The following is a 25334-nucleotide window of genomic DNA, read 5'->3' on the forward strand; positions in this document are numbered from 1 at the left end:
CGTGTAAGCGCGCGTACTTCAAATCTACCGGCGGATTTACGACGCCACGTGATCTCGCTAGCCAATCACATACAAACACTCGCGCTTACAGCTTCGCTGTCTGTCGATTTTCACGGCGTGGAACTGGCTCAAATATTTTTTTCTTCATTTATTTTTTTTATTCCACTGAGAAACTAAACCGTGACGCAAGTTCGCAAAATGCACAAGCCCACATGGGAGTTTCCGAAAACCAGGTCGTAACGGCAGAACCATCTCGACGAGACATTAGTGTCACCGTTCGACCGTTTGATAGTTTTTATATTGCAAAAACGTGTTTCGCTGTTATTGTTTCTATTTCTAAAATAATCGCGGCGGCGCCTGTCTGACATCTTTCCCTCGTTTTTCTTCATTGCTCTGTGCCGCAACGCGTGTCTGAAAAATTGTCATTCCCTCGTCTGGCACGTTTGTGGTGCGTGCGACGTGACAAAACATGTTGTTCGTGCCCAACCACGTTCCTAGCTGCTTTGTGTCGGCCCTTTTCCGATGCGAGAACGCCACGTGTTTCGTAAATGCAAAAGCAAGTTGATGCCGCATTGACGCCCGCTGTCTCATGTGAGATTTGTTTGTTGAAGTCACGGAAAATTTATATACACACACACACCACACACACACACACACACACACACACACACACACACACATATATATATATATAAACCCGCAACGGTGGTCCAGTGGTTATGGTGCTCGACTGCTGACCTGCAGGTCGCGGGATCGATTCCCGGCCGCGCCGGCCGCGTTTTCGATGGAGGCGAAAATATTTGAGGCCCGTGTACTTAGATTTAGGTGCACGTTAAAGCACACTAGGTGGTCGAAATTTCCGGAGCCCTCCATAACGGCGTCCCTCATAATCATATCGTGGTTTTGGGACGTAAAAACTCAACAATTATTATCGAAACCTTTTAAACCTTCCCTCTTATCAGAAGTGAGGACGTGCCACCAATGAGCGCTCACGCGTCATTTCTTCTTCGATTTTTTTGTGTGTGTGTGTTGGGGGGGGGGGGGGCTAGCTCATTAAATTAGAAAGGTGGGCCGGTGGGCTTGATAGTCTTGGTGATTTAATATAGCGCTAGAAAACGAACAAAACACATGAAGAAGATAGAACGAACGCCAGCACCAACAACTTGCTAGCTATGGCTATCAAACGTACTCACATGACAGCCTAGCAAAATATGATGATGTGATGATATGATATGATGATATGATATGATGATGCAAAATACAAGATGATGTGCGCTTGCAGAAACAGCCAGACTCTCTCCCGATGACTCGAAAATATGCCACGGTCGGCGCCACTGTACAACATTGCAGAGCGCTCGGCCACGCGGTCGCGCGGTGTAGCTCATACTGAGCGCGATAGTACATACCTCTCTTCCGACGGCTCTCACATGTGACGTATCGTTAGCTCAGAAGGGTAATAAGAGCAGCTTCTTGGGGTACGCTATTCATGGATGACTCCCGGCGGTAATGGTTAAATAAACGTGGCGCGTAATTTTATTCTCTCAACAGGCTCCTGAGATTTATCTTATCCTACTGATTGCTAACCGTAACTAGCACCAGTCTCAAAAGCATACACGAACGATTGTGTCACAGCTGCAATTTCTCGCTAAGCAGCTGCCTCGCGTTCCTTCGCCTTCTAAATCATTCGATAAATGTTCAAGGCAAGAAATATCTTCGTCGTAGATCGCGTTCGATCATACGAAATCCGTCTTACGCGTTCACTTCTGCGATGGTTACAATAAGCAAGCGTAAGCTACAGCAAACATCTTAGAGCCTTTTAAATAAGGAAACATTGAGCTTGCGGAAGGAACACAGTGAATATAAAATATTAAACTCATCTAGCAATCTACGTTTGGTATATATCTGGCGCTAAAGAACGAGACAGAAGAAGAGAAAACTACTATCTAGGTTTGTCGGCGCTCTTTTTTCTCCTTTGCCTATGGCGCCTTTTATTTTGCTTGAAGTGCCAACTGGCCGCATTTGCATGAACTTTGGTGCAGCTACGCGAGCTGCCCAAACAGGGACCAAGGTCAGCTTAGAATGAGGGCGTATCACATTGATGTGGACTAGCGTCTTTCATCTATATTCATTATGTTATTCGAATGGAGGTAACGCAACCATCCAAGGAAGGAAGGAAAACGGAAGAGGAAGGGCCGGGTTGTTAACCAGTTTAGCATAGCCGGTATGCTACACCGCACAGGGTAAAGGGCGATCGAAAGAGTAAAGAACCAAGAAACATGTAAATGTCATCAAAGCATGAACTTACACTTTATTCCATCTTCCACGTAAGCTTGGGTGAGCGCTTACACGACGGATTCATGCACCCATTGATGTTCCGTCTTATTTAATTTAGCCTACTTTTTTATGCAAGGCAAGTATGAGACAAATTGCGCGCATACCGTGAGCATCTCTCGAAGTCCACGCAACGCGTGGTAGCGAGCGGCCCGCGGTGACCCGCGCTTCTCTGTTCCCTTCCTCTCTCTTCTTCCCAACCCTGGCCTGGCTCCAGGTGGAAGGGAACCCGCGGACTGCCCGCGGCCCAAGGTGGTAGCGGTAGGTGGGCGCGATATTTTAGAACACAGCTGCCACGCGCTCCAGAGTCCCTGCCGCTGCCCTCGCCTTCCCCGCACGCCTCCTCGCCGCGGCAGTGCGCCGCTGCCACAACCCCGGGCCGCCGCGCTCTAGCGCTGCACGCGGGACAACGACGGAGTTCTGCAGAGCAGCCCTCCCCTCCGTGGCGCGCGGACCGCGCAGCGCCGCGCAGCAGGAGACACCTGACGTTCGTTCGACAACAGTGCGCGTGACGTTCTGAGCAGCGACACCAAGGATCAGCCGAGAGCTTGCGCAGACCTGCGAGTCCTTCGGGGTCCCCTTCCTGTATGTGGCCGACTGTCTCCAACGCTCTCCTCGCCCGTGATTGTGTGTTTTGTTCGTGAGGCTGGCGTGCTAGCGAGCGCGTCTCCATGTCACCCGCGTCGACCCACGACAGCGCCTGTTTCGACGCGCCGTGAATGTGCTGCTGTTGAGGAAGTGATTGAAAACGTGGATTCCTAGCGCGTTCTACCTGCTCCTCGTGCGTGGAACTGTGATTGCGAGGGCTGTCGCACCAGCTTCCAGGCGAACTCGCCGCGCATCATGTCCTCCGTGAGGCGACGTGCTCGGACCCCCATCGGGAGTCCCGCCTACTATGGCAGCTCTGCCTTCTCGGTCTCGTCGTCGCCGTTCGACGCCTCCCCTCGGTCCAGGTCGGCGCTGCACCAGAGCTCTTTAGACCTCAACAAAGGCCGCAACCCGTCCCTCTCGCGTAGGCTTAGGGACAGCAGCTGGGGATCCTCGGAATGCCTGTTCAGGCCCAGTTCGACAGCGTTAGCCTCGACGGCCAACTACGTCCTGTCCAACATGGGCGCCGACTTCCAACGATGTCGCTCGCCCGCGAGGGGTTTCACGCCGCCGCCGCCGTTGCGGAGGTTCGGACGCGAATCCAGTCCGTCTCCCATGTCCAGCTACTACAAATCCACGTACGCGTCGTCCTGGTACGACGAGTACAGGCCCATCCTTCGTGAGAGACCCGCCCTCGCCAACTGCGAACGACCGGCGAGAGGATCCAAGGAGAGGCGCGAATCAATGGGAATCATTACCAGACACCGGCACGTCGTTAAGTTCAGGGAGGACCCGACTTTGCACGAGTCGAGCCCAGTTGTTTCCCGAACGAGGCAAGACGGATCCGGTCACAGCACGCGTTCCGTCGACTCTGGTATTGGTAGCTTCAAGGAATGTCAGTCCGTTCAGTCGCCGGTTGATCTCGAAGATATGTTGGGCCTCGACGCACCGCCCGTTGTCCTCGAAGAGCTTAGGCGCGACTTGCTACCTGCGACAACAGCAATCAAGGGAGTCGAAGCAAAGCAAAGTGACACTTCTGCCGTCACTGTCCAGAACGACCGCGCAGATGACAGCCTCGGAAGAAGACGGAGGATGAGGAACCGAACTGCCTCTGAAGAACTGTTAAGCTCTGCTACTTCTATTGTACCTCAAGAGAGCGAAAGCTCGACCTTCTTTAACCACCGCACGCGTGCAGCTGTGTCTAGGCCTGAGAAAGCCGAGATCAACGGACTTGCACAGAAGCAAGACGAGGCCGATGGAAAAACAACACCTACGATCGAACTTCCGAAAGTGAGCGAGATATACGAGACCGTGGTCGTGAAGCTCAAGAAACCTAAAGGCAAAAATGCGTCAGGTGACGTCTCTCCAGTACCTGATACCGTAGGGAGTGTAGTACGCAGCCTTCCTACCCCTAATGGACATTGTGTTGACGCCAGCGACGAATCAGTGCAAGCAAGGACGCGAGAAATATCCCCAGCTGTAGTTACAGTGGAGCTTCCGCCGAAGAAAACCGACAATGCCGCTCAGGAAACAGGCCGTGACAGTAAAGCCACGACTGCTACAGCTACAAACGCATTACAGGGAGTGAAAAAAGTGCCAAAAACGGGTAAGGTAGCCTCTTCTCTGGCCCAGTTGAAGACGGGTAGGAAACCGGAACAAGATCAAACTAAAACGAAAAAAGAAGCAAAGAGTGGACCTCATAGTCCGTCACCGAAATCTAGTCAACCATCTACTCCAGAACCTCGAGACAAGCCCAAGCTAGTCAATAAAATGGCGCCGACCGTGCCAAAACTAGGCACTCAGGAGCAACCAAAATCTAAAATAGAGGACACAAAGCCTCCAACCACCACAAATGCAACGGGTTCGCAGTTGAATGCTTCTAAGCTTGAAACCTCCGCTGTGCCGCAACTTAAACAGCAGGTACCAAAAGAGGCACCGACATCTGAGAAGTACGACAAGAAACCACCATTCCAAACGCAGCCGCAACAAAAGCCGGAACCAAATTTGACAGTCGTGGACAAGCTTCGCACTGTTGAAACTTCAAAGCTTGCGGCTAAAGACGCTGTGACGTCCACAGTGCCACAACCGAAAGCCGCTGCCACAAAGCAGGAGAGCACCGAGAAAGCAAGCCCCGTCGCAGACACAACAGCCAAGAAGACCACGCTTGGGATGCTTGAATTCCGCAAGAAAGAGCCGCAAGGGAGGCTCGCATTCAAGTCCAAAGAGCCTCAAGGAATGCTCGAACTCAAGAAGAAACAACCAATCCCGATGGGTCCTCCCTCAGAGCCCACGGTTCCTTCGAAGCCTCAAGACAAGCTACCACCGTCCAAACCGCCCCAGGAGCCTCAGGCCGCGCCCGCGCTTCCGCCAAAGAAAGACGCACCAGCTGTAGTGCAACAAGATAAGGTTCCGCCAGCTGGACCGAGACCCGCCGTTCCCACTTCACTTCCGCAGAAGAAGCGTTCTGCCGCGCTTCTCGACAAACCTTCGCCCACATCGGACAAATCGCAACCGACCACAACTCCACCGCGTGCTGGTTCAGCCGAGGCCAAAGCGGATAAACGCCTTAAGAAGATCAGGCGTAGCAAAGATTCTGAATCGAGCGGTCATTCCGTGCCCTTCGAGCCCATCGGGTTCAACCGCGCCTTCCCCGCTCGCTTCACCGCAGGTCGAAGCTGCGACTACACCGCCAGCGACACCCGACACCGGTGAGCCGCCGGGCAAGACGCCGCGGAAAGTTAAGAAGGTGAAGAAGGCGTCCAAGATCAAGATTGCCGGCTTAGCGAGCGGTTCTAGTAGCAGCGGTAGTAGCTCGAGTGCAAAACGAAGCGCCAAGAAGGCGTCTCAGGAACTGGAATCGCCGACCGTCTCCGAAGCAGCCCCCAGCGTGCCGAGTGCTCCGGCCGCTCCAAGTGCGCCTCCGACCGTTGCCGCAGAAGCGGTGGTCGAACCTGCGGCATCGGTTGGTGAACCGTTGACGACAGCGGACGCTGAACCAGAGCAAAAGCAGCGAGTCGAAGAAGCCGTCGCGGACGCGTCATGCGGTGAGTTCGGTGGCCCTGTTCTGTTGGCGTGGCCCTTTTGGCGCCCCGGTTCCTTTACTCAAGGCCGTGGGGAGTCCGAAAATATTGCCCACCGCGTTGTTTACGCGGTTTGCTTACGCATGAGCAGCCCGTCCAACGGGCACTAGCTAACGGCCACGTCTTGTCGAGTTCTTTTACTTTGCTGTTTTCGTTTCCTCTGTGCGGTTTCGCGACAGCTGGGTCAACGCGCCGAGTTTCTCAAGAGTTTAACCCTCAGTTTCAGTAGTAGTTAAAGCTGGGAATGGGTATAAAGGTTGGTGCAACATAGCTTGACGTACGTGAACCTGATCAAGACAATAATCGTGGCGTTCACGTTTTCCAAAAGGCACACTCCAGCTAAATGGCAGAGATTGCATCTGACTTCTTTGAATATTTCTATTTATAAACAATAATTGCAGCTGTATAATGATGTCATGCTCTGGCATATATTCCTAATGGTGGAGTGAAGAGTTCACAGAATGTGTTACAGAATTTTTGCTAACGCATTTCTGCGTGAACCTTGTAAATTACATAAGAGATGTACACTGTCTCTTTTCTTTGGTATCCGCCCTCTCTCTGCGCTCAAGACGTGTATTACGAGTTACTGAACGCAAGCCCTCGCAAATACATACATACGAAGCTCTGGTGTATTATTGATTACAATACCTGGTGTCATGTCATTCGTAACGTAGTTGAACATGAACCCGCGTGCATAATCCTTCGTATTTACGTAATTATTATCTACTCAGGTATATGTATTAAGGCCTTCTGTTCTGAACGCAAAGTTCGCATGCTTGAGCGGGCGTTTTCGACAACCTCTGAGAGACAAGGCTGCGTCAGGATGTGGCTCTTAGGTGCGCAGAACTGATGCCCATGTGAGCCTGATGATAGTTCTGTACTTCATGAAAGATGGCACGACGAGTGCAGCGTACTTTCGTCGCTTTGGTTGGCTGACTCAGTGCATTGAAAAAAGTTGAAACACATGTGGTGCAGCTGATTGTAGCCACCCACATTAAATTTGCTGTAGTAAGAATATTACTCTCAATAGATGCTACTTTCTTGTAAGTTCTTGGCTTTTTGATTAACACTTCGCTTTCAGACGAGAGGGATAGTGGGCGCATCAAGGAGGGTAATGATACTTAAGTGTTCTACTAAATAATAGACAAAAAAACGTAAGCCTCTTCCGGCCAGGCGACTTAGTTAAGCCAATTATGTAGCACTTTTCAGCAAGTGCAAAACAACTGTCGTAGATAGTTTCCTGGAGAAAAGCAGCATCGCTTGTAGCGATGAAATGACTAGAAATAGCTACTATTCAAAGGAAGGGAATTTTTGAGGGCTCGACCGAATACGAAGGTGGCAGGTTCGGTCCCTGCAGGCGACAAGTTGTCTTTTCGTCTACTTCACTTTCTTCACATCTATATCACAATTATTACAATACACTTAAACAGCAAAATTAGCGTCGCCTATGCCATCCTTGGCTTGATTATCTGCTGGCTTTCATTAAAGTAGTACTAACTGAGTTACTTAATCTCTCCAACCATGGTTATCTCGTAGCATGACAGAGTTGGAGCACGTCTACAGGCATGTCCTGGCCTGTCTGAGTATGCGCAGATGAATGAATGAATGAATGAATGAATGAATGAATGAATGAATGAATGAATGAATGAATGAATGAATGAATGAATGAATGAATGAATGAATGAATGTCTTTATATATCCAACAAATGCTAGTGAGCCCTCTCGGCTAAAGTTCTCACAAAATTAAAGCGGGAATGGGTCGTACTCGCCGAAGTGGTGACGCTGACCAAGCCTTAAAGCCAAGGCCATCCAAGGGGACAAGGTTTTACGTACCTTTAGCTATGTTGGTGATTTTTAATAGTTTTAGACAAAGCGCCTGGCGTGTCAGTGCAGAATGTTATGCCAGAGGTTCTATATGCGTTTAAAATACGAGGGAAATTGCTTAATTTTACGTGCGAGGCACCCGCTAATAATGGGTGTCCGTTTTTGGCATTTCTTTTAACTTCTTTGGCAAACACACTTGCTGGATGTACGATCCTCGCGCACGAAAAGAGCTTGCCCCCTACGAATCCGCCCCTTTCAATACCGTAAAACGGGCGATTGCTTCCGCGAGCTTCGAATCGGCGCTAAGGAAGCCATGTGTACGCATTACGAAGACCAGCTTTGAGTTCCACGTGTCGTGCCTCATTTCAGCTGACTTTCCCAATGTGGCAGTGTCTTCTGTTGCTGAAGCCTTGTTAAAAGAACGTAGAAGGCAAGACTCCCAGTTTAACTTTCGAGCGTCAGGGGAAAAAAACCCTTTAGTCATACCTTAAAATCATAACTTCATGAAACCAACAGGGACGTTATTTATAGTCTTTTAACTGTAACGCTGTCTTTTAACTTTCGTGTTGTAATTAAGATGCAACTGTGAAGAAATTAAAGTGCACGAAAAGACAAGTTGCGACCGGGAGCAACCGAACCTACAACCTCCGGATAACGCGCCAGATGTTCTACCGATTTTTCTACAGCGGCGGTCGTCCTCTCTTCCACATTATTGGGTACCCGGTGAAGTGGAAGGACGCCTTTATCGGGTACCCGATCAAATGGAAGAGAGTACGAAATACGTGAATAAGCGCTAATCGATTTGCGCCACATCCACAAGATGTCCCAATGCAAAGGTCAGGGCTGCGGTTGCCAACTTCCTGTCTCGGTTCGGCTCACATATAGCGGGTCCCGCGGAAAACAGCGATCAGTCTGAGTGTCACTTTCGGTGTGGTTCTCGCGAGGATGCAGCTTCGGTTCCAGGCTGTTGACACCGCTTTGTTTTGAGACAGTGGTCTGCCCACCAGACAACTTGTCAGGAGTGCCTTCAGGGTGTGACGCCCGAGCGGTGTGACGTACTTTCCGCGAATGTGTTTTTCTTCATCTAAAAATACATTCGGAAGAAACCAGACCGCGGCTAGCGATGGAGCTGTGGCGCGAGCACCGCGAGAGGACACGCAGTAGAAAACAGTTTATCTCTTGATGCGTCGCGCTTTCTTATATATGTATTGGTCACCCAGTTTGTTTGTTTTTTTCTTTATGCTGTCTTTCTGTCTGTCTTTAGCTACATGTCTAAAACAATTCACACTAAGTGGGCAGTGGATTTTGGCGCCTCGCTCAGCGCGAATGTGTTTTAGATGTTCGCTTGTTCCTCAAGAACAGCAAGAAACAAAGGTTCGGCAATACTTTGCATAACTATGCAATACCCATTTCGATTAACTTCCATTTCGAGCTTCAACAGTAGAACCATTAGAGCTATGAGCCTATGGCTACCATGCCAACATGATCCATTAGTGATGTATAGTAGAAGTTCAGGAGAAGGTGGACACTTTCAGCAATAAAACATCTTGAAACATGCGGTGTCGCTGGAGCCCGTGTACCAAAGGTTTTTCGTAGTCATGCATAGCATCCTTAAAGAAATAAGCGAACCTTGCGCAAGCAATATCTAAATTATACCAGCTCAGTGGCCCTCACAGCCTCTTTCACTGGTACTAACATTCTCGAAGGAAAAAAAAGTCTTTGCTATACACTAAGCCAACAAAGTCTGACCAGTCTGACGTTTCACTATCATTTAAAAAAGAAGACCTTTGGGTGATATCAACCAGCCTTGAACAAAAATATTAGACAGTACGGTATTCGTTTTGGTGCATGAAACTTGAAGAGTGAGATAAAGCTGTTGTATCATTATTTATTTATTTTTATTGTCCTTTATGTACTTTATCTGTTCCCTCGTTTAGAGTAATCTAATGTAGTCATCCTGCTAGCCGCCCGCTCTCCATTTCCTGCATTTTATTCACCAAACTTTCGTCACGTATGTGCCATTCGCGTGTGGCCGTCGCTGGAACAAGCGTCCCCGCATATCGCCGAATACGACCATGATTTGCAGGATTACGAACGTCAGTCAATCGAGCTTTCTCGCGTACCGCAACGTTTGTTAATTCTGGTCACGCCATTCACAGTGTCTCACACGTGCTGCTGCGTCACGCCAGCGTGTCACTCTTGGAGTTCAAGCGCAGTGCTGAGCATTGCTCTCACGCTTGAGCTGGTTGTACAACATGTGCCAGCTCGTTACTTCTTCCTGTTTTTCCGTGCCACAGTTCGCAATGTACCGTCATCACGCAGAATATATGGAGGTTTCCAGGTACCGAAAACCTGCATAACGCAGCTCCAGATGAAGTTGCGCATCAGTATACCTTCGGCATGGTGATGCTGTGCATTGATTTGTCAAATCTGCTTCTCTTGGCAAGCTATTATGTTCTTGTGACCTCTTTCTTTATGCTATATCTAAACCCATCGGCATAAGCTATATTGTTAAACCTGGATGTAAAAAAATCTGTTGGGCCAGATGAGATACCGAATGCCTTCTTGAAACGGTACGCAGAGTGATGTGCAAAATATTTGCGTGTATTGCATACTGGGTCTCAGAACGAAGGTGTGTTACCTGAGGAAGCGTAAGTTGGGGGGCTAGTTGGTAAGACATAATTGGAAAAATTTGTAACTGAGCTAAGGGCGAGACACCAGAAACGAAGTGGACAGGACGATCGCAGACTAACTGGTTTATTGAAACATACACCACGCTTATGAAACGAACTAAGCGCGTGCGCAATGATAGTCATGACCACGTGACAGGTTTCACCACCCCCAGAACTCCTATCTACTACAAAGGAAATCACGCCCTTTTCATGAAAGATACACGGATGTGTCGTTGACGCACTTATCAGGCCCGTGTCAAGCTATCCAAGATGTCTCAAATATTTATCTTGCTCTTTGGCTTCTGGCTCGCCCTATCACCTTGGTGCATGCTAATTCATTAGGAGACGGGAGTGGCCGGGAAGCACCTACCAGTTCATTGTGGCGCATGCGCACAGGGATGCAAGCCCATCTTCAGTAGCACCAAGGTGATAGGGCGAGCCAGAAGCCAAAGAGCAAGAGAAATCTTCGAGGCAGCTTGGATAGCTAGACACGGGCCTGATAAGTGCGTCAGCGACACATCCGTGTATCTTTCCAGAAAAGAGCGTGATTTCCTTTGTAGTAGATAGGAGTTCTGGGGGTGGTGAAACCTGTCACGTGGTCATGACTGTCATTGCGCACGCGCTTAGTTTGTTTCATATGGGTGGTGTATGTTTCAATAAACCAGTTGTTAGTCTGCGATCGTCCTGTTCACTTCGTTTCTGGTGTCTCGTCCTTAGCGCAGTTACAAATGTTTTCAATCATGTTACCTGGGGACTGGAAGATTACCCGAATTAATCATCAACACAAAGCCGGTGACAAAACACAAATAAATAATTACCGACCAGTTTCGTTAACCACAACAGCTTGTAAAATTTTAGAGCACATAATTGATAAACGCATTGTTACATTTTTTGGGGAACACAGAGTAATAACGACAGCCCAGCATGGGTTTCGACGTGGATGTTCAACCACTACACAGCAGGTTGAAACGATCCACGATTTTGATACCACACTAAATGAAGAAGAGCAGCTGGTTGCCATTTTTGTGGACTTTCAAAACACTTTCGGTAATGTTTCACATAAAAATTACTTCATAACTTAGAACATATCTTTAAAAATTCAAAACTGCTATTATGGATACGAGATACATTCAAGCAGACAGCAATTTGTTTCACTCAATGACACCTGTTCTGGCAAACTTCCTGTTGATTCTGGCGTACCTCAGGGCTTGGTCCTCGGACCACCTTTATTTCTTTTATGTTTTAATGACATTACCAGCGGCCTTTCTGTAAATTTAAAGCTTTATGCTGATGACTGTGTAATATACACGATAATATAATCAACTGAGGATCAAATACGGCTGCATGATCAATTTAGCACCATCGTTTCTTGGTGCCAGGAATGCAAATGGAAATAATTACCATAAAACAGTCTATATGAATATATAACCTGGAACAAACACATTGACACAACTACGTGTAGCTGTCTTCGTGAACACTTTTTTTCTAAAGCGATCCTTAAAGTATTCTATGCGGCCGCACTCATGCTAACATATAGTCAAGTCAAGTCAAGTCGAATATTATATACAACATGCACGAAGTACAACGTTGAAGGCCACCCTAGCAAGAAAGCTGTAAGCATATAGCTTGACGAGGCCAGGGGCCGCAACCAGGCAACAGCAGCAGTGCACACATGCGCAATACAAACAAAGCTTTTTGTTGTTCTAGCTAAATTGCTACAACACAGTCTTCGTTGGTGATAAATACATATAAATACATGCATGGGCACTGTGAGTGGGCTAACATACGTCTGAATAATATGACCACCAAGGAAATATGTTCTGTTACACTGTCAAAAATGGATATGAAGAAACCAACAGTAAAAAAAGGAGTATTAAAAAAAGGAGTATAAAAAAACTAATCCATCCAATGTTGTAATATGCTCGACTAATATGGGATGCATTCACTAAACGCAATATTAATCAACTAGAAAAGGTGCAAAAGGAAGGCTTACGTTTTATTCAGAACTCTTATGGTCGAACGCCAGATTCTCAGCTATTAAAGGGACACTAAAGGCAAATATTAAGTCGACGATGAGTGTTGAAACAACGGTCCAGAAACCTCGTAGTGCTATTTTTGTGCCAAGGAAGTGCTCATTTTGCAATAAAATCACATTTTAGTGGTCCGCATCGCGTTAGAGCACTTCAAATCAATCACCCGCCTGAAAGCGGTCTTTCTCACGTGACTGTTGCCGTGCCCAAGGTTGCCCGCCTTTACTGCGCGGTGCCGTGCACTGGCGGTCTGGCGGCGTGCACCATTCGGGCATCCGGCAACATCACATGCATGCTGCATTTTGTCGAACTTTCTGTCAGAGCGACTTTCACGAGCGCGCAAAACACACGCTGCAGTACGCGATACCGAAACTACCACTGAGACGCGACCGCGTGAGCGAAGCAGGGCGCTGGGCGAAGCGCAGTTCGGCGAAAACGAAACCTTTGAACCAGGCGCGCCGTTCCCCATGGCAACGCCAACGAGGTTCATTTTTCCATGAATCAAACAGAAACGAGCAAGCAGCATTTATTACGTCTCTTGATGCACCGAAGGTTTTTTTTTTTATTGCAGCTAGTTTGATTACGAGTGATTAATTGTAGTCGGACTCTCTCACGTCATCGGGATCATTTCCAAAATGTCCCGCTCGTGGCGCTCATCGTGTGATGAATTTAGCTTATTTTCTCGGTAAGTAGGGCACTAATGTTGATAATATTGCTGTTTTAGACGTTGTCATACATACATTTTGCTTTCACTCTGACGTAAATTGTTATTTTCCTTTAGTGTCCATTTAATCAGAAGTGGCCTGCAATCCGTTGTGTATAGAAATCGTATTTGCCGTCTAAAGTTTTTGTCCCAATTAATAAATGACCATTTAAATGTTCATACTTCAGATATTATTCAGTATTTTTGTGGTGACGCCACTCGCAAGCGACACACTGAAATGATAACTCTTCTATTTTCACGGATTAATTGCAACAAGTATTCCTTTTTTCCTGGAACTATTAACGATTGGAATAACCTTGCAAATGATTTCGTAATACATAACACACTGCCATTGTTTGGACGCAGCCTCACTTAAACCCTTGTTTATTATTGCACTGTATAATTAAATTCATTGTAATGATTGTGTTTTACGTCAATGTGTAAATTTATTGTAATAGCATTTCAAACCATGCTCTTGTATGTCACTTTGTAGTTATTCATTCATTGTACCTTGATTGTTTGTCTCCATGCATGTACCTGTTATTGACTACTTGTCCCACTCTGCGATGATTTTTCAAATGAAGGATCGCTGTATTTATAAATAAATTAATAAAGAAGAACGCGGTACCTCAGAAACCATAGCGTAATAAACGAACACGAGACGAGATGAACACAGGACCAGCGCTTGTCCTGTGTTCATCTGGTCGCGTGTACGTTTAGTGCGGATGATTTCAGAAGTACGATGAACAACCAACACATCCAAACGTCCTCCCTTCTGAGGTATAACGCGGCCGCAGCAAGCACAGGATCGGGTTGATTGCCGAACCATGGGAGAGGCCTTTGCCCTGAAGTGGGCGAAATCAGCTTGATGAGGATGGTGATAACATTAACATGGCAAAAACACTTGACGTGTGAGGGGGCTCCAAGTGACGGGCTCTCATATCGCAGGCGAAGTAAGGGCAAGCGCTGGCTCGACCGCTTTCTAATGAGAAGCTGCGGGAGCTCGCACTCCTACACGTTTCTCTCTGTCCTCCTCTGTGTGCACTACTCGAGGTCCTTACGGCATCACTTACGTAACGCTCAGACTTCCCGCGCGAGCGTGCATCGCGTCGCCGTGCGGAAACTGAGAAACCCGCGAATGTGGTCGTCGTCCTGGGTCGTCCGTGCAGCTAGTTGCGGCTCGCCGGTCCGCACCGCGCGCTCCTTTGAGCCCGCACGGCTCAGCCGGGCGAGCGACAGCGGAGACAGACATGCCTCGGCTGCTTGGAACGACACCAAGAAGAAGAAGGCTAGCATGGGAGGGCGCGAACGCCATTTTTTACGCATTCCTCGGCCCCCCCCTCATCGCGCTCTCGACTCCTTCACCCGGGCAAGTAGCTGCAGCGCTGCAGCAGCCTGACAAAGTAGAGAGCGAGAATGAAACGAAAGACCGCGAACCAGGGTTGCCAATGGTGGCTACTTTTCGCCAAATTGGCGAATTTGAGGGGCCCGTGGCGACCTAAAATTATGAATGGCGACATGGCGAATTTTTGGCGATTTTAGGCTTTGGTCTCCACTGAGTTATACATCCTAAGCTCAGTGTCTTCGCAACGAATGAGCGGCAACATTCACTGTATTTTTCTTGGTTTTAGACCTAGGAGTAGAGTGTGCACATTACGCGTCATTCTGTATGTCCGTCCTGCAACTCGTGTGCATCTCCTCAATTCATCTAGAGGCAGGAGGTACGGGAACGTCCCCCAGAGACATTCTAGCAGAATGTAAACCGCGAGGGGGCAGTATTTGACTATAAGTTTATAGCTTTCGGCGCTTTAAGCTTATCTAAAGTTTCGCTTCTGAAGGGGCTAGGCGACGGGTTGGCCGAGTGTTCCGACCATTTGTTCCGCCAAAGCTCCAACTGTTCTGAATAGTTTGGCGACTTATTCACTGTTGCAGTACCCCCAATAGAGCTGGTAGAGACTGTTTTAGAATAGCGAAGAGAGGAGGATACGCGGCTATTTGTGCAATAAAAAATATTTATTGAGGCATTTTCCACTGTTCACGGTGAGCGTGTGCAATGACAACAATTGCTATACAACATTTTACATTGCCTACCTGTTCATTAATAACGCATCGGATTGACGCGTGTAGATATAAGTGACTGTAAGAAAGGGTTGGTAGCGTCCGGTATCATATTAGTTCACACTGAAAAGGTGTAAGACTCACTAATGATCGGTTCTTCTAAGACTTCTGCCGTGTTACCTTCAATAAACCTTTTGTAATCATTTTAATTCATATAAGGGTACGTAAAGCTGTCTACAAACAACGCTTTCAAGGTTTTCGCCCAAGGTTTACGACACTTTTACCTTTGAAACGAGCGGACAGGGATGGAAGGATATCGTGAGCGTTTCATTCATTCACCCTTGCGCCACCACGCACATCTATCTTGCGGCTAGTCGGAGAAGCAGCACCATGCACTACTCCCATGGTGAAGCGGGCGATACGACTGGCATTGAGAAACGTCGATATAATTCAAGGGTCTTGGATGGTACTGTATTCTATGGGGATATACGTGAGAGGAAATTTTTATTACTAGGTATGACGCACATATCTAGAATGGCGACTTTTTTGGCGAGGTTTGTAAAAAAATGGCGACTTTTGGCGACTTTTTGCTCGTCATTTGGCGACACTTACTCGAAAGTGAGTGGCAACCCTGCCGCGAACCCTTCCAAGCGAAATACTCAGAATCGCACAAGAGTGACGCGAACCAAGCAACTGGCGCCATTTTGGGGCGCCAAGGAGAGCAGAAAATCTTACTTCGCGGAATACGGGTAACGTCGCCACTCGGCGCAATTACGCAATTAATGAAAGTCGTGGACAAACCTTACGTAAGCACTGAGCCGTGCTTCGAGGAGCGCTTCCGGGAGCGCCATGAAAGGAAAGGGGAAGAGGCAAGAATTTATTCGATGAGGAACCGTGACGCCGGCGTTACTTTACATCGTGGCGACGCACTTCATTTTGTTTGTTCGGTTTTGCGCAAGAAGAAAATTCCGGCTGATACGGCAGCATCGCTCGGTGCGTCGCATTCCAGCGGCAGCGCTTACAAGCGGCACGCCTGCCTTGGTCCGAAAGAAGCAAGAGATAGATTCGAGCGAGTTTATTTCCTCGTTGAATGGTGAAAAGGTACACGTCTGCAGTATAGTGTCTCCACCTTCTTCCTTGGTATCATTATCTGCTGGTTTCATACTGCTGTGTCTAACGGAGAAACGCGCCCCTCGACCCATTGCCCGTTCTTCGTTGATTTTACCCGGTATGGTAGCTAGCAGTTAAGGCGAGGCAATCTAGTGTACGTTGGCTGGATTAGTGGCCACGCACTGCGGCCACATCTTGGTGCAAGCGAAATGAAATAGGCCAGTGTACTTAGATATAGGTCACATTAAAGAAAACCAGGCGGTTTTAATCCGCAGTCCCCCACTTAGCCGCACCTCATAATCACTGTATAGTTTCACCACGTAAAAGCACGTTACTACATTACTATCTTCCTGTTTTGCCTAGACGCAACACAGCAGTATTTGCATGCACGGTATGAATAGACTTTTCCGTTTAGATCTACCTTTTTCCTGCAGTGCGTTGGTACGATTCGCTTCCTTGGTGCATTTACACAGGTGCGATGAGCCACTGCTGCATTCATGTAAACGCGTCTCCATAGACGTTGCACTACCGGCTTTTATTCAAGAGCAGCATTCGTGAACATTAGCGCTGCCGCTGTACCAAACCGGTGATCGCTGCATGTGATAGATGACGTAGTTTGAATCAGTGCGTCGAACCAAATCCGGACAAAACCGCCACCAGAACAGGAACTTTTACCCGCACTTAGCCCGAACCCGAACCGATATTCTCGGTGCGTGCCTGAACGCGAAGCTAACCTCAAGGAAAGTATATATTGTACGTGGTCGGTTCAGAACAAAGTGTTTTCAAATATTTTCCAATTGCAACGTCTTCATATTCCTTCAAAATGATGCAGGATGCTGTACGTGTAGCCTTCAACACAACGAGCGCTGATCTCGACACTAGGAGCATCTCTTGCATAATATTCTTCCTTTTACCATTAATTTCAATGTGATAGTGTACCAGATGTAATCCCATCGTGTCACATGTAGTGTGCTTGCATATACTCCTGTTAGCAGTTCTGTTACCAAACGTTACCAATATTCTTGTTACCAATCTTCTTGAACAGGTGGTGTCGCCGGAGCTGACGTTTTGACAAGTGGTCTTGCGTGTTTTAAGCAGGAAGTGGTATTGCTTTCTTCAGTTGCAGCCTTGAAGAAGACAGGACCACTTGTCAAAACGCTGGCTCCTGCGTCCAGGAATTTTTCATCTCTTGAAGCCTCCATATTTTCCTGACTTCTGCTTCGTTTGGATTTCATTTCAGTCGGTATTCGGAGGACGCGTTTCTCTAATATTCCCATCCGACACGGCTCCGAAATTTCGCACTTCAAACATACCTGCAAATGGCTACTTTCTTAGATAGAAAGTGATAGCGATAGTGATAGAAAGAAACGCGGGGAAGCGAGAGCTAAGGGATGGACTCTTGGAAAAGTCATACACACTTTCACGCAACCTAGCGTTAGTAAGGTGGCCATGTTTATGAGTAGGCCTACTGTATCATAACCATTAAACTTCACTGATATTTACATGAAAACAACCATCCCTGTTTATAATCTGCCAGTCGAGAGATTTGTTGCACGTTTTGAAAAAAACTGCCGGACGTTCCATGCGCTCGACACAACACGTGATTGTAAACGAAACGGAGGCTATATGAAAAATACGCAATAAAAGTCCGGGTAAACTCACGAGCGCGATAATTAGAGCATTGATGCCTGCAGTGTTTTGTCTGGGCACGTTTAGCCAATAGCAATCACTCTAGAATGTGCCGAAGATAAAGCTTGCTGGGCTGGGCCACTTAGTGAACCTGTTCAGTCTTGCAAAGCAGTTCGAACTGCTTTCCACATTTGTTTCTCCGAACTGGAACATAAAGGGGTCCTGAACCACTTTTCGAAGTGATCGTCGAATAACCTCTGTATCTGAGTTTATCGCCTCAAGAATCGATTGCCGCAAAAATTTCTCGAATCCGTCAAGAGCGAACGGAGAGACATGGATTCGCCGCACGCATTGAACGCTTACTCCCTTCTCTGGTTCAGACGAGCGCGCTGGAAGCAACAGAGGGAGGGCCGGCACGGTGTAAAGAAGTTACGTCAGCGCGTCATGATCTTGAGCGCATGTGATGGAACGCGATCGCTATCTCCCGTCGTGATTCCTGTGCGCGCTAGTGCGGCTCCTGTGTAAGTTAGCAGAACATGAAGGGCGGCGCCAGCACGTGACGGTACCCCGTCTCTAGAAGCGGATCTGATCCAAATGCCGCTATTCTTTTTTTACGTCAGCTATTAGCTGCCATCTCCTGTTCGACGGTAAACAGCAGGCACCGGCAGCTCCGAAGACAGTGAGCACAGGCCTCTGTAGGAGAAGAGGGCGTCTGAGAAAATGGCAACTTCGCGCTCCTCTTCTAAACTGTGCTTCCCGTGCACCAGTTCAAGTTCTGTCTTATATGTTCATAGCAGCGTCCGCTTTGCACATGATATGTTTGTTCACCACGCCCGAGGGGTCGTTCATGGCCCTTCAACAGGAGAAAAACGGAGCGCGTTGATCTGGAACACAAATCGTTCATCTTAACTCTAACGTGTTTTATGCCGGGGTCCACCACGGCTCCACTGACGTATTTCCGTCACGGATATGACGTTGTAAAATATAAGGACTAACAGATGGCAAAGATAAAAACTACAAGAAGAAGTTCCGTCACCGGGAGTCGAACTTACGACCCCTCGCTCCGCAGCGCGAAACGATTCGGCCACCGACTGCACGTTGTTCGCAATGCTAACAGCGAGCTATTTATATACACCATTTGCCGGTGGCGGTACTCCGAGATCGGTGGTACATCAGCGTGTTTTCGTTATCACTAGCGAGATGGCGCGAAAGGCTCGAAGGGCGCGCTTTAAAGGTCGTCGCCCCGCGCGTCGTCGCCCCACTCTACAGGGCGTTGTCGCTCGTGCGCGCGCGCTTTTCTCGTGATGACGGTGGTTTGTATGTCTTGTGCTCTTACCGGAAGTTCGCGTCGAGTGCACGAAGCTTGTGCTCTCACCACAAGTTCGCGTCGAGAGCACGAAGCTCACTTCGCTCACTGCACCGGCTGCTTTTGCGAAAGGAGCGCGCTGCTCACACAGAAATAAGTTACAACTGTGACAGTTCGCGCTCATGCTGTGTATGTTCGTTCCGTGCGTCCTTTCTGCTTGAGCAACGCGTTGCAAGTTTCGAGCTGCTGGCCGTTCTTCGCGTGAGATTACAATTTGCTGCTATAGCATTCATTCCTTCGCCCTTGTGCTGAAACAATGCACAACATACGCTCAACTACGTCTGTGAAGACACGTTTCACTTTCGTGTTATACCGAATTCCTACGACAGAGGGATCAGCCACGTTTTCTTCAGCTTAGCTCCCTGTATTAAGTGCCTTAGAACGCGTTCTACTTATATGTATTATTTGAACGGAAAGCGTCACGGTAGCCAAGGTTCTGACACGAGGATTTGTCTTCGCCATGCGATGTCGTTCAGCACAATATCTCATCGCGCTAAAGGAAAAATAGAAGTGACAGACAACTCACAGATAGATGGAGGCTGAATGAAGGCGATTTAAAAGCACGTAGGCAAGATAAGCCATTATTTAGTCGACAGTGATCCCAGCATTGTTATAATTTCTGGGGTTTTACGTGCCAAAGCCAGGATATCATTATGAAGCACACCGCGGTGGAGGGCACCGCAAATTTCGACCACCTCGTGTTCTTTAATGTAGACTAACATTGCAGAAGCACACGGGCCTCTAGCATTTACACTACCACCGAAAATGCGACCGCCGCGGCTCGAATCAAACCCGCGTCTTTCGGGCCAGCAGCCGAGAGCCATAACCACTGTACCACCGCGTTGGCAATGCTAGCATTGCCCAGTGCTAGCGAGTGCTGCCAAAGCGCGTGATACCAAAGTAATAGTTAGCAGATGAGCAAGTGATGCGCAACTAAACACGGTAATTAAAGCCACGTGACGTAAATGCTCTGTCAGACTACACCGACTTGGAGATTGATTCGTAGTTTTGATGAGAACTTGCAATACAGCGTTGCAAAATGTGAGTGTGACATGCACATGCCAAGGAAGAGAACGCCTCCGAAAAAATAGAGGATGCTCCTATTGCAAAGTTGAGCAGATTATAGAAGAGCGCCCATCGCAATCAGGGCTGGGCAGTATCATGATAGTATCTTAGAGACACTCTTGAGTATTCGTATTGCTGTACGGAGATAAATATGAAAAATATGTCTCATTTGGGAAATACTTCTGCAATGTATCGATTATATCGCGATACTGTGCAGGACACGGGTATGTTGTTACTTCTTTTTTCTCGGAAACGACTTGGCGTGTTTCCAAGGGGCAAAGGAAACCTCTTTGTGCTAGGTCAAACAAAGGTGCGCCACTGGTCGGCGACACAGGGAGGGGGACGAAGGATTCCCCACAATGGCCCATACGGTAAAGCCCCCGCCACCGCTGACGGTAGAATCGCAGCTTCTGCCGGCGAAAATCGCTTTCTTTCACGGTCGGTGCAGCACCCGCGTTTTTTTTTTCTGTCTGCCAGCCACTTTTTGATGGTCCCCCTGCGCTAAAAATGAATGTACACCCTCTCTTAATTCAGTGGTGTTTTTTCAGTGATTTGAGCGATATGTTTGGCTTGCGAGTTTCAACGCGATGCAGCATTAGTCGCAATATTATGCTGCCCGTAATAAATGTATTTGCGGTGCTTCACCATCCCCGAAATAAAAAATGTTCCACTATCTGTATTTCTTGACCGTATTCCTGTATTTTTATACCGGGATACCTTTTTTCGCCGGTTTGCAAAAGTGTCTACGAAATATGTCGTTGCGTCAAAGGCAAATGCATCTCAGTATCTCAGTATCAAAAATGTCTCACGCTAAAATTTTTGTAACAGAATACTTCGGGCAGTCACGATGCGGGAGATATCATTAGCGAAGCCGGCTGACCAACGTGAACACTCACTTACGAAAGAGAAGTTCTGGGAAATCGGTGCACTGCGATCGCATGTTGCTTCGAGCGTTACCTGTATCTCTGAATACATTTAAGACAGAACCTAGGATGCCTCATCAAACGCAGATATTGACCATCGGCGGCATCGACGCCCCGCGCCGTCGGCGTCAACACCAGTGATGCGAAAATTCATCAGCACGTGATAACATCTCCACATGACGTCATCATGACGTCACACGTCGCACATTTTGTGGCGTCATCACGACGTACGTCCATGACGTCATTACGTGACATCGTCCCTTGCTCAAAGGTGGGGCCAATCACGGAGGCAGTGCAAAATCAGGTGACGTGCCCAAAGCATGCAATGCCTCCGATCCAGGAGGCCGTGTAAACCACGTTAGGTGCAGAAAGCTTTCGGAAGAGAGCTTTTGGAAGAGGTCAATTCATCGACTGAGAAGAAGAAAATGGCCTTCGCCTTCGAGTCCTCTTAGGCAAATGCATGAGGGCCTTGTGGATTTCTTTTTCGTAGTGTCTCTGCCCGGCCCTGATCCCAGTGCACCGAATGTTACTGAACGAAGGAAGATGCACCTACCACGTGCCGAGAATAATCGCACGTGGTATACGGTGCACTGATAGCAAGTCAGAGCTGTCAGGCTCTTGCCGCCTTCCCAAGGGTCTAACGACGCAATAGAACATCCTTTCCGCATTAAGCGAGCCTCCTCCCTTCTGTAATGCCCTCTCAGCCGGCCGCTTTCAGTGTCCCTTCTCGTTGCAATCTCACGGCCTTGCTACTGTGAAGCATGCAGAGGTAAATCAATGCCGCCGGCTGGCGACGCTCCAAATGCGAGAGCGTTTATAGGCACTTACGCTGTTGACGTTTGTTGTGCCTGTATCTACGCTGCCAAGTGCCTCTCTTTTTTTCGTGTAGCCTTACGGCTTTGGCAATAAAACAAAAAAGAAGGAAAGACGCCTTTTATAACTGCCGTATACACCTGGAGAGATTTGTTTCATTATTTTTTAATGACATCTTTTTGTCTCTACATATTGTGCTGATGAAAAACCGGATCTACACTGCCAGCTTCATACCCTGATAGCGTTTTACCCGCTATTCTCTGTAATACCTTGGCTTTGACGGTAGAATAAACTAAAAATAATAATATCTGGGGTTTTACGCGTCAAAATCACGATATGATTATGAGTAGTAGAGGGCTCCAGAAGTTTTGACCGTCTGGTGTTCTTTAACGTTCATTGGCATCGCACACGGGCCTCTAGCATTTCGCCTCCGCTCGAATAAAATAAACAATGTGCACATGGCATCTTTCGTCTGCGTTGGCATCTATATACACTGCAAATGACATGTCATTTCAACCTGAACACATGCGCATTAGTGCTGCCGTTTTATTATGAGAACTGGACGGTGTCTTATATAGCAGTCCTATAGAACATGGCATGGCATGGCAAGAACTTTATTATGGTCCAGAAAAACTACGGCCCGAGGGCAAAGCCCCCGGGCTAAGTCGGTGGCTCCGCCCACGTAGGCACCGGTAAGCCAAAGGCTTCCCCGATGGCGTGAGCTCTCCGGACGGCCAGGAGTTGATCTTGGAGGACTGCACTGGTTATACGCCGACTCCAGTCCTCCTCACTGTTGAGATCCGAGGCCCTTTCGTTGGGGCACAGCCAGGACATATGATCCATTAGACACGGAGTGTGTCCACTACGTTTACGTTCGGCGGGAAAATCCATGTCAATTTTGTTAAGCACAAAGGGTGTGGGGTAGGATTAGGTTTGGATAAATCTTAATGTGACTGTCTGAGCTCGGGTAAGCTTCTTATGGGGGGGGAGGGGGGAGGAAAGAATCTTTTACCGTCCCTATAGTGTGAGGTGATCTCATTAAAAGTGCTTCGAGGGTCTTTTGTGGGAGCCGCAATCATCCTGGAGCAATTCTTGATGTGGTGCGCGACATGTGAGATCCTGCACAGCAGAGTGAGCTTGCTCGTTAGGATTGCAGCCATTGGGGCTGACCGAGTGGCCCTGATGAGCCGGAAACCAGACTAGGTGTGTGCTATCCAGCTTCTCGCTGTGATGAGTACTGAGACTGTTTAGAATTAAGTTGTGTGCTTCCATTGATACGGATCCTATAGAACAGTCGTTTATTTCCTAGCTCCCGAAAGTGTTCAGGCGTTGTGCCCCTCTATTACGTGGCTGGGTGTCAGCTCGCTCCCTCCCTATTTTCTCTGTATTCTCGTGTGTTCTTGTGTACATATCAAACCGTCATAATCATAGAACCGCCGTCTCACAAAGGCACAACATGACGTCAGGTGAAGTGATGCCATGTGATAACGCCATGGCGCATCCGCAGTGCGCCTAACTTGCTCAAAGACTTTTATGGAAGTGAACGTTCTGACTCTGAGCAATAATCCGCATTGAAACTTCGTGAACGAATGTAATCCCATATGCATTTCGCCTGAAAGCGCGTTGTGAAATGCCACCAGTTGATACTTCTGTCAGGACCGTCATCACTAGCAATTACATTAGACGCGCGCGATAATTGTCTTTGCAATAAAACTCTACGCAAAGCTTGTCTTTTGGCTTTTCCTCGCTCGAAATGTCGCCCCAAAATGTAATTCTGGTATCAGGGAACTCGGCCTCTGCAAGTTGTTTGGTTTCCGGTAGCTTTATTGCGATAGCAATTATATGAACACTCGAGGCGCAGTTTTGCCGTCACCGTCATGTTCCGTATAAAGTCCAAATCGATGACGTCGCCTTGCGCGTCGTATGTTCTACGTCCGAGCGAAATTTTGCAAATGCTGCAGACGAGCATGTCTCAAGCAGAGATGAAACGCGCTGCCAACTCTGTCGAGCGAAGAAGCATGAAGGGGTGTCAGTGGGGGCGGGGGGCTGCGTCGCTTTGGCAGCAACTGCGAACTTTGATCAAAAGGGCACGGTCGCGCACACTATCTCTACAGGGATTGGTAAGCGACTCATACCTTTGTATGTGCTGTGCTTTCACCGCTTACTTTGCGTTAAAGCGGCAGACAGCACTAAAACGCTTCGCTGACTGGAGTGGCCGTATCCTATTACGCCAGCGTTTTGTAGAGTTAAGCGAGGTCGGATCATAATGAAGTTTGTTTCTAACCTTACTTCGTACAACATTCCAATTTGTTGCTATCGTATTCACTGTTTCGGTCTTGTGGCGAAACTGACTTTTTTATCAGTTTTTGTACGCTTTTTTAATGTTTTATTTGTTTACGTCTAGTTCGGTTGCTTATTTTCGTTGGCTTATTTCGTTGCAAGAACAATCTACACGTGGTGTCCGCGTTGTCAAGACGCGAACCACTACCACTGCCGAGGCAGTACGATGGATACATCGTCGATTGCTCGTATCGCGTATCTGTCACCTCTGTCATATATATCGCTAAAGATACGCTTCGCGAGGTGAAGGGACACCGTTGGCACAAAAGAAACTGGAAAGGGCGCGAAGAGTCACGTGGGCAGCACTTTCGGTGTTATGTGTGGGCTCTGATATCAATCATAATTCGTAATAAAACTCGCAATCCATACAAGGCAGAAGTATGTGTGACCACTGTTGACGTAGAACATTGTTGATGATGTGTGAACGTTGCTGTGGTGAATAGACATTAGATGCGAAGCATCTTATAGCGGAGCTCAAACCGGTGGTGGTGGTGGTGTGCGGCGTGACCACCTCTACTGCGCATGCGCATACCCTCTCCACAAACCTCCTCTCCACTTCCCCTCTCCCTCTCAACTTTCCCTCTCCGCTCCTCCTCTCCACTTTCTCGTTTTCCACTCACCCTCTTTCCTCCTCCTCAATACTTCCGCTCTCTCGTTTCCCCTCTGTCGGTAGCATGCCCAACGGTAGCATGCCCAACGAACGCCAACGGAACGCGATCGTGCAAGTGCTCCGGCTTCGCATTGCCTCGTGGTCCCCTTTAGCGGGAAATGGTGTATTTTTTCATGGTTAATGACCGCTTCA

The 25334-nt window shown here is 48.1% G+C and overlaps 2 protein-coding genes across 2 annotated transcripts in view; both read left to right on the forward strand.

Annotated features, from left to right (window-relative positions):
* The window catches only part of LOC119372409 (putative protein kinase C delta type homolog), a 559671-nt gene that overhangs the window by 434723 nt on the left and 99614 nt on the right, over positions 1–25334 (forward strand).
* LOC119372408 (proteoglycan 4) lies at positions 2720–5845 on the forward strand. Its single transcript, XM_037642880.2, has one exon. It carries the CDS (start codon positions 3175–3177, stop codon positions 5629–5631), a length of 2457 nt encoding a protein of 818 aa, XP_037498808.1. The 5' UTR covers positions 2720–3174; the 3' UTR covers positions 5632–5845.

This window comes from Rhipicephalus sanguineus, chromosome 10 (genome assembly GCF_013339695.2).
Source record: "Rhipicephalus sanguineus isolate Rsan-2018 chromosome 10, BIME_Rsan_1.4, whole genome shotgun sequence".
Lineage (NCBI taxonomy): Eukaryota > Metazoa > Arthropoda > Arachnida > Ixodida > Ixodidae > Rhipicephalus > Rhipicephalus sanguineus.

Coding starts and splice junctions, on each gene's coding strand:
- LOC119372408 (XM_037642880.2), top strand. CDS start 3,175: ATGTCCTCCGTGAGGCGACGTGCTCGGACCCCCATCGGGAGTCCCGCC.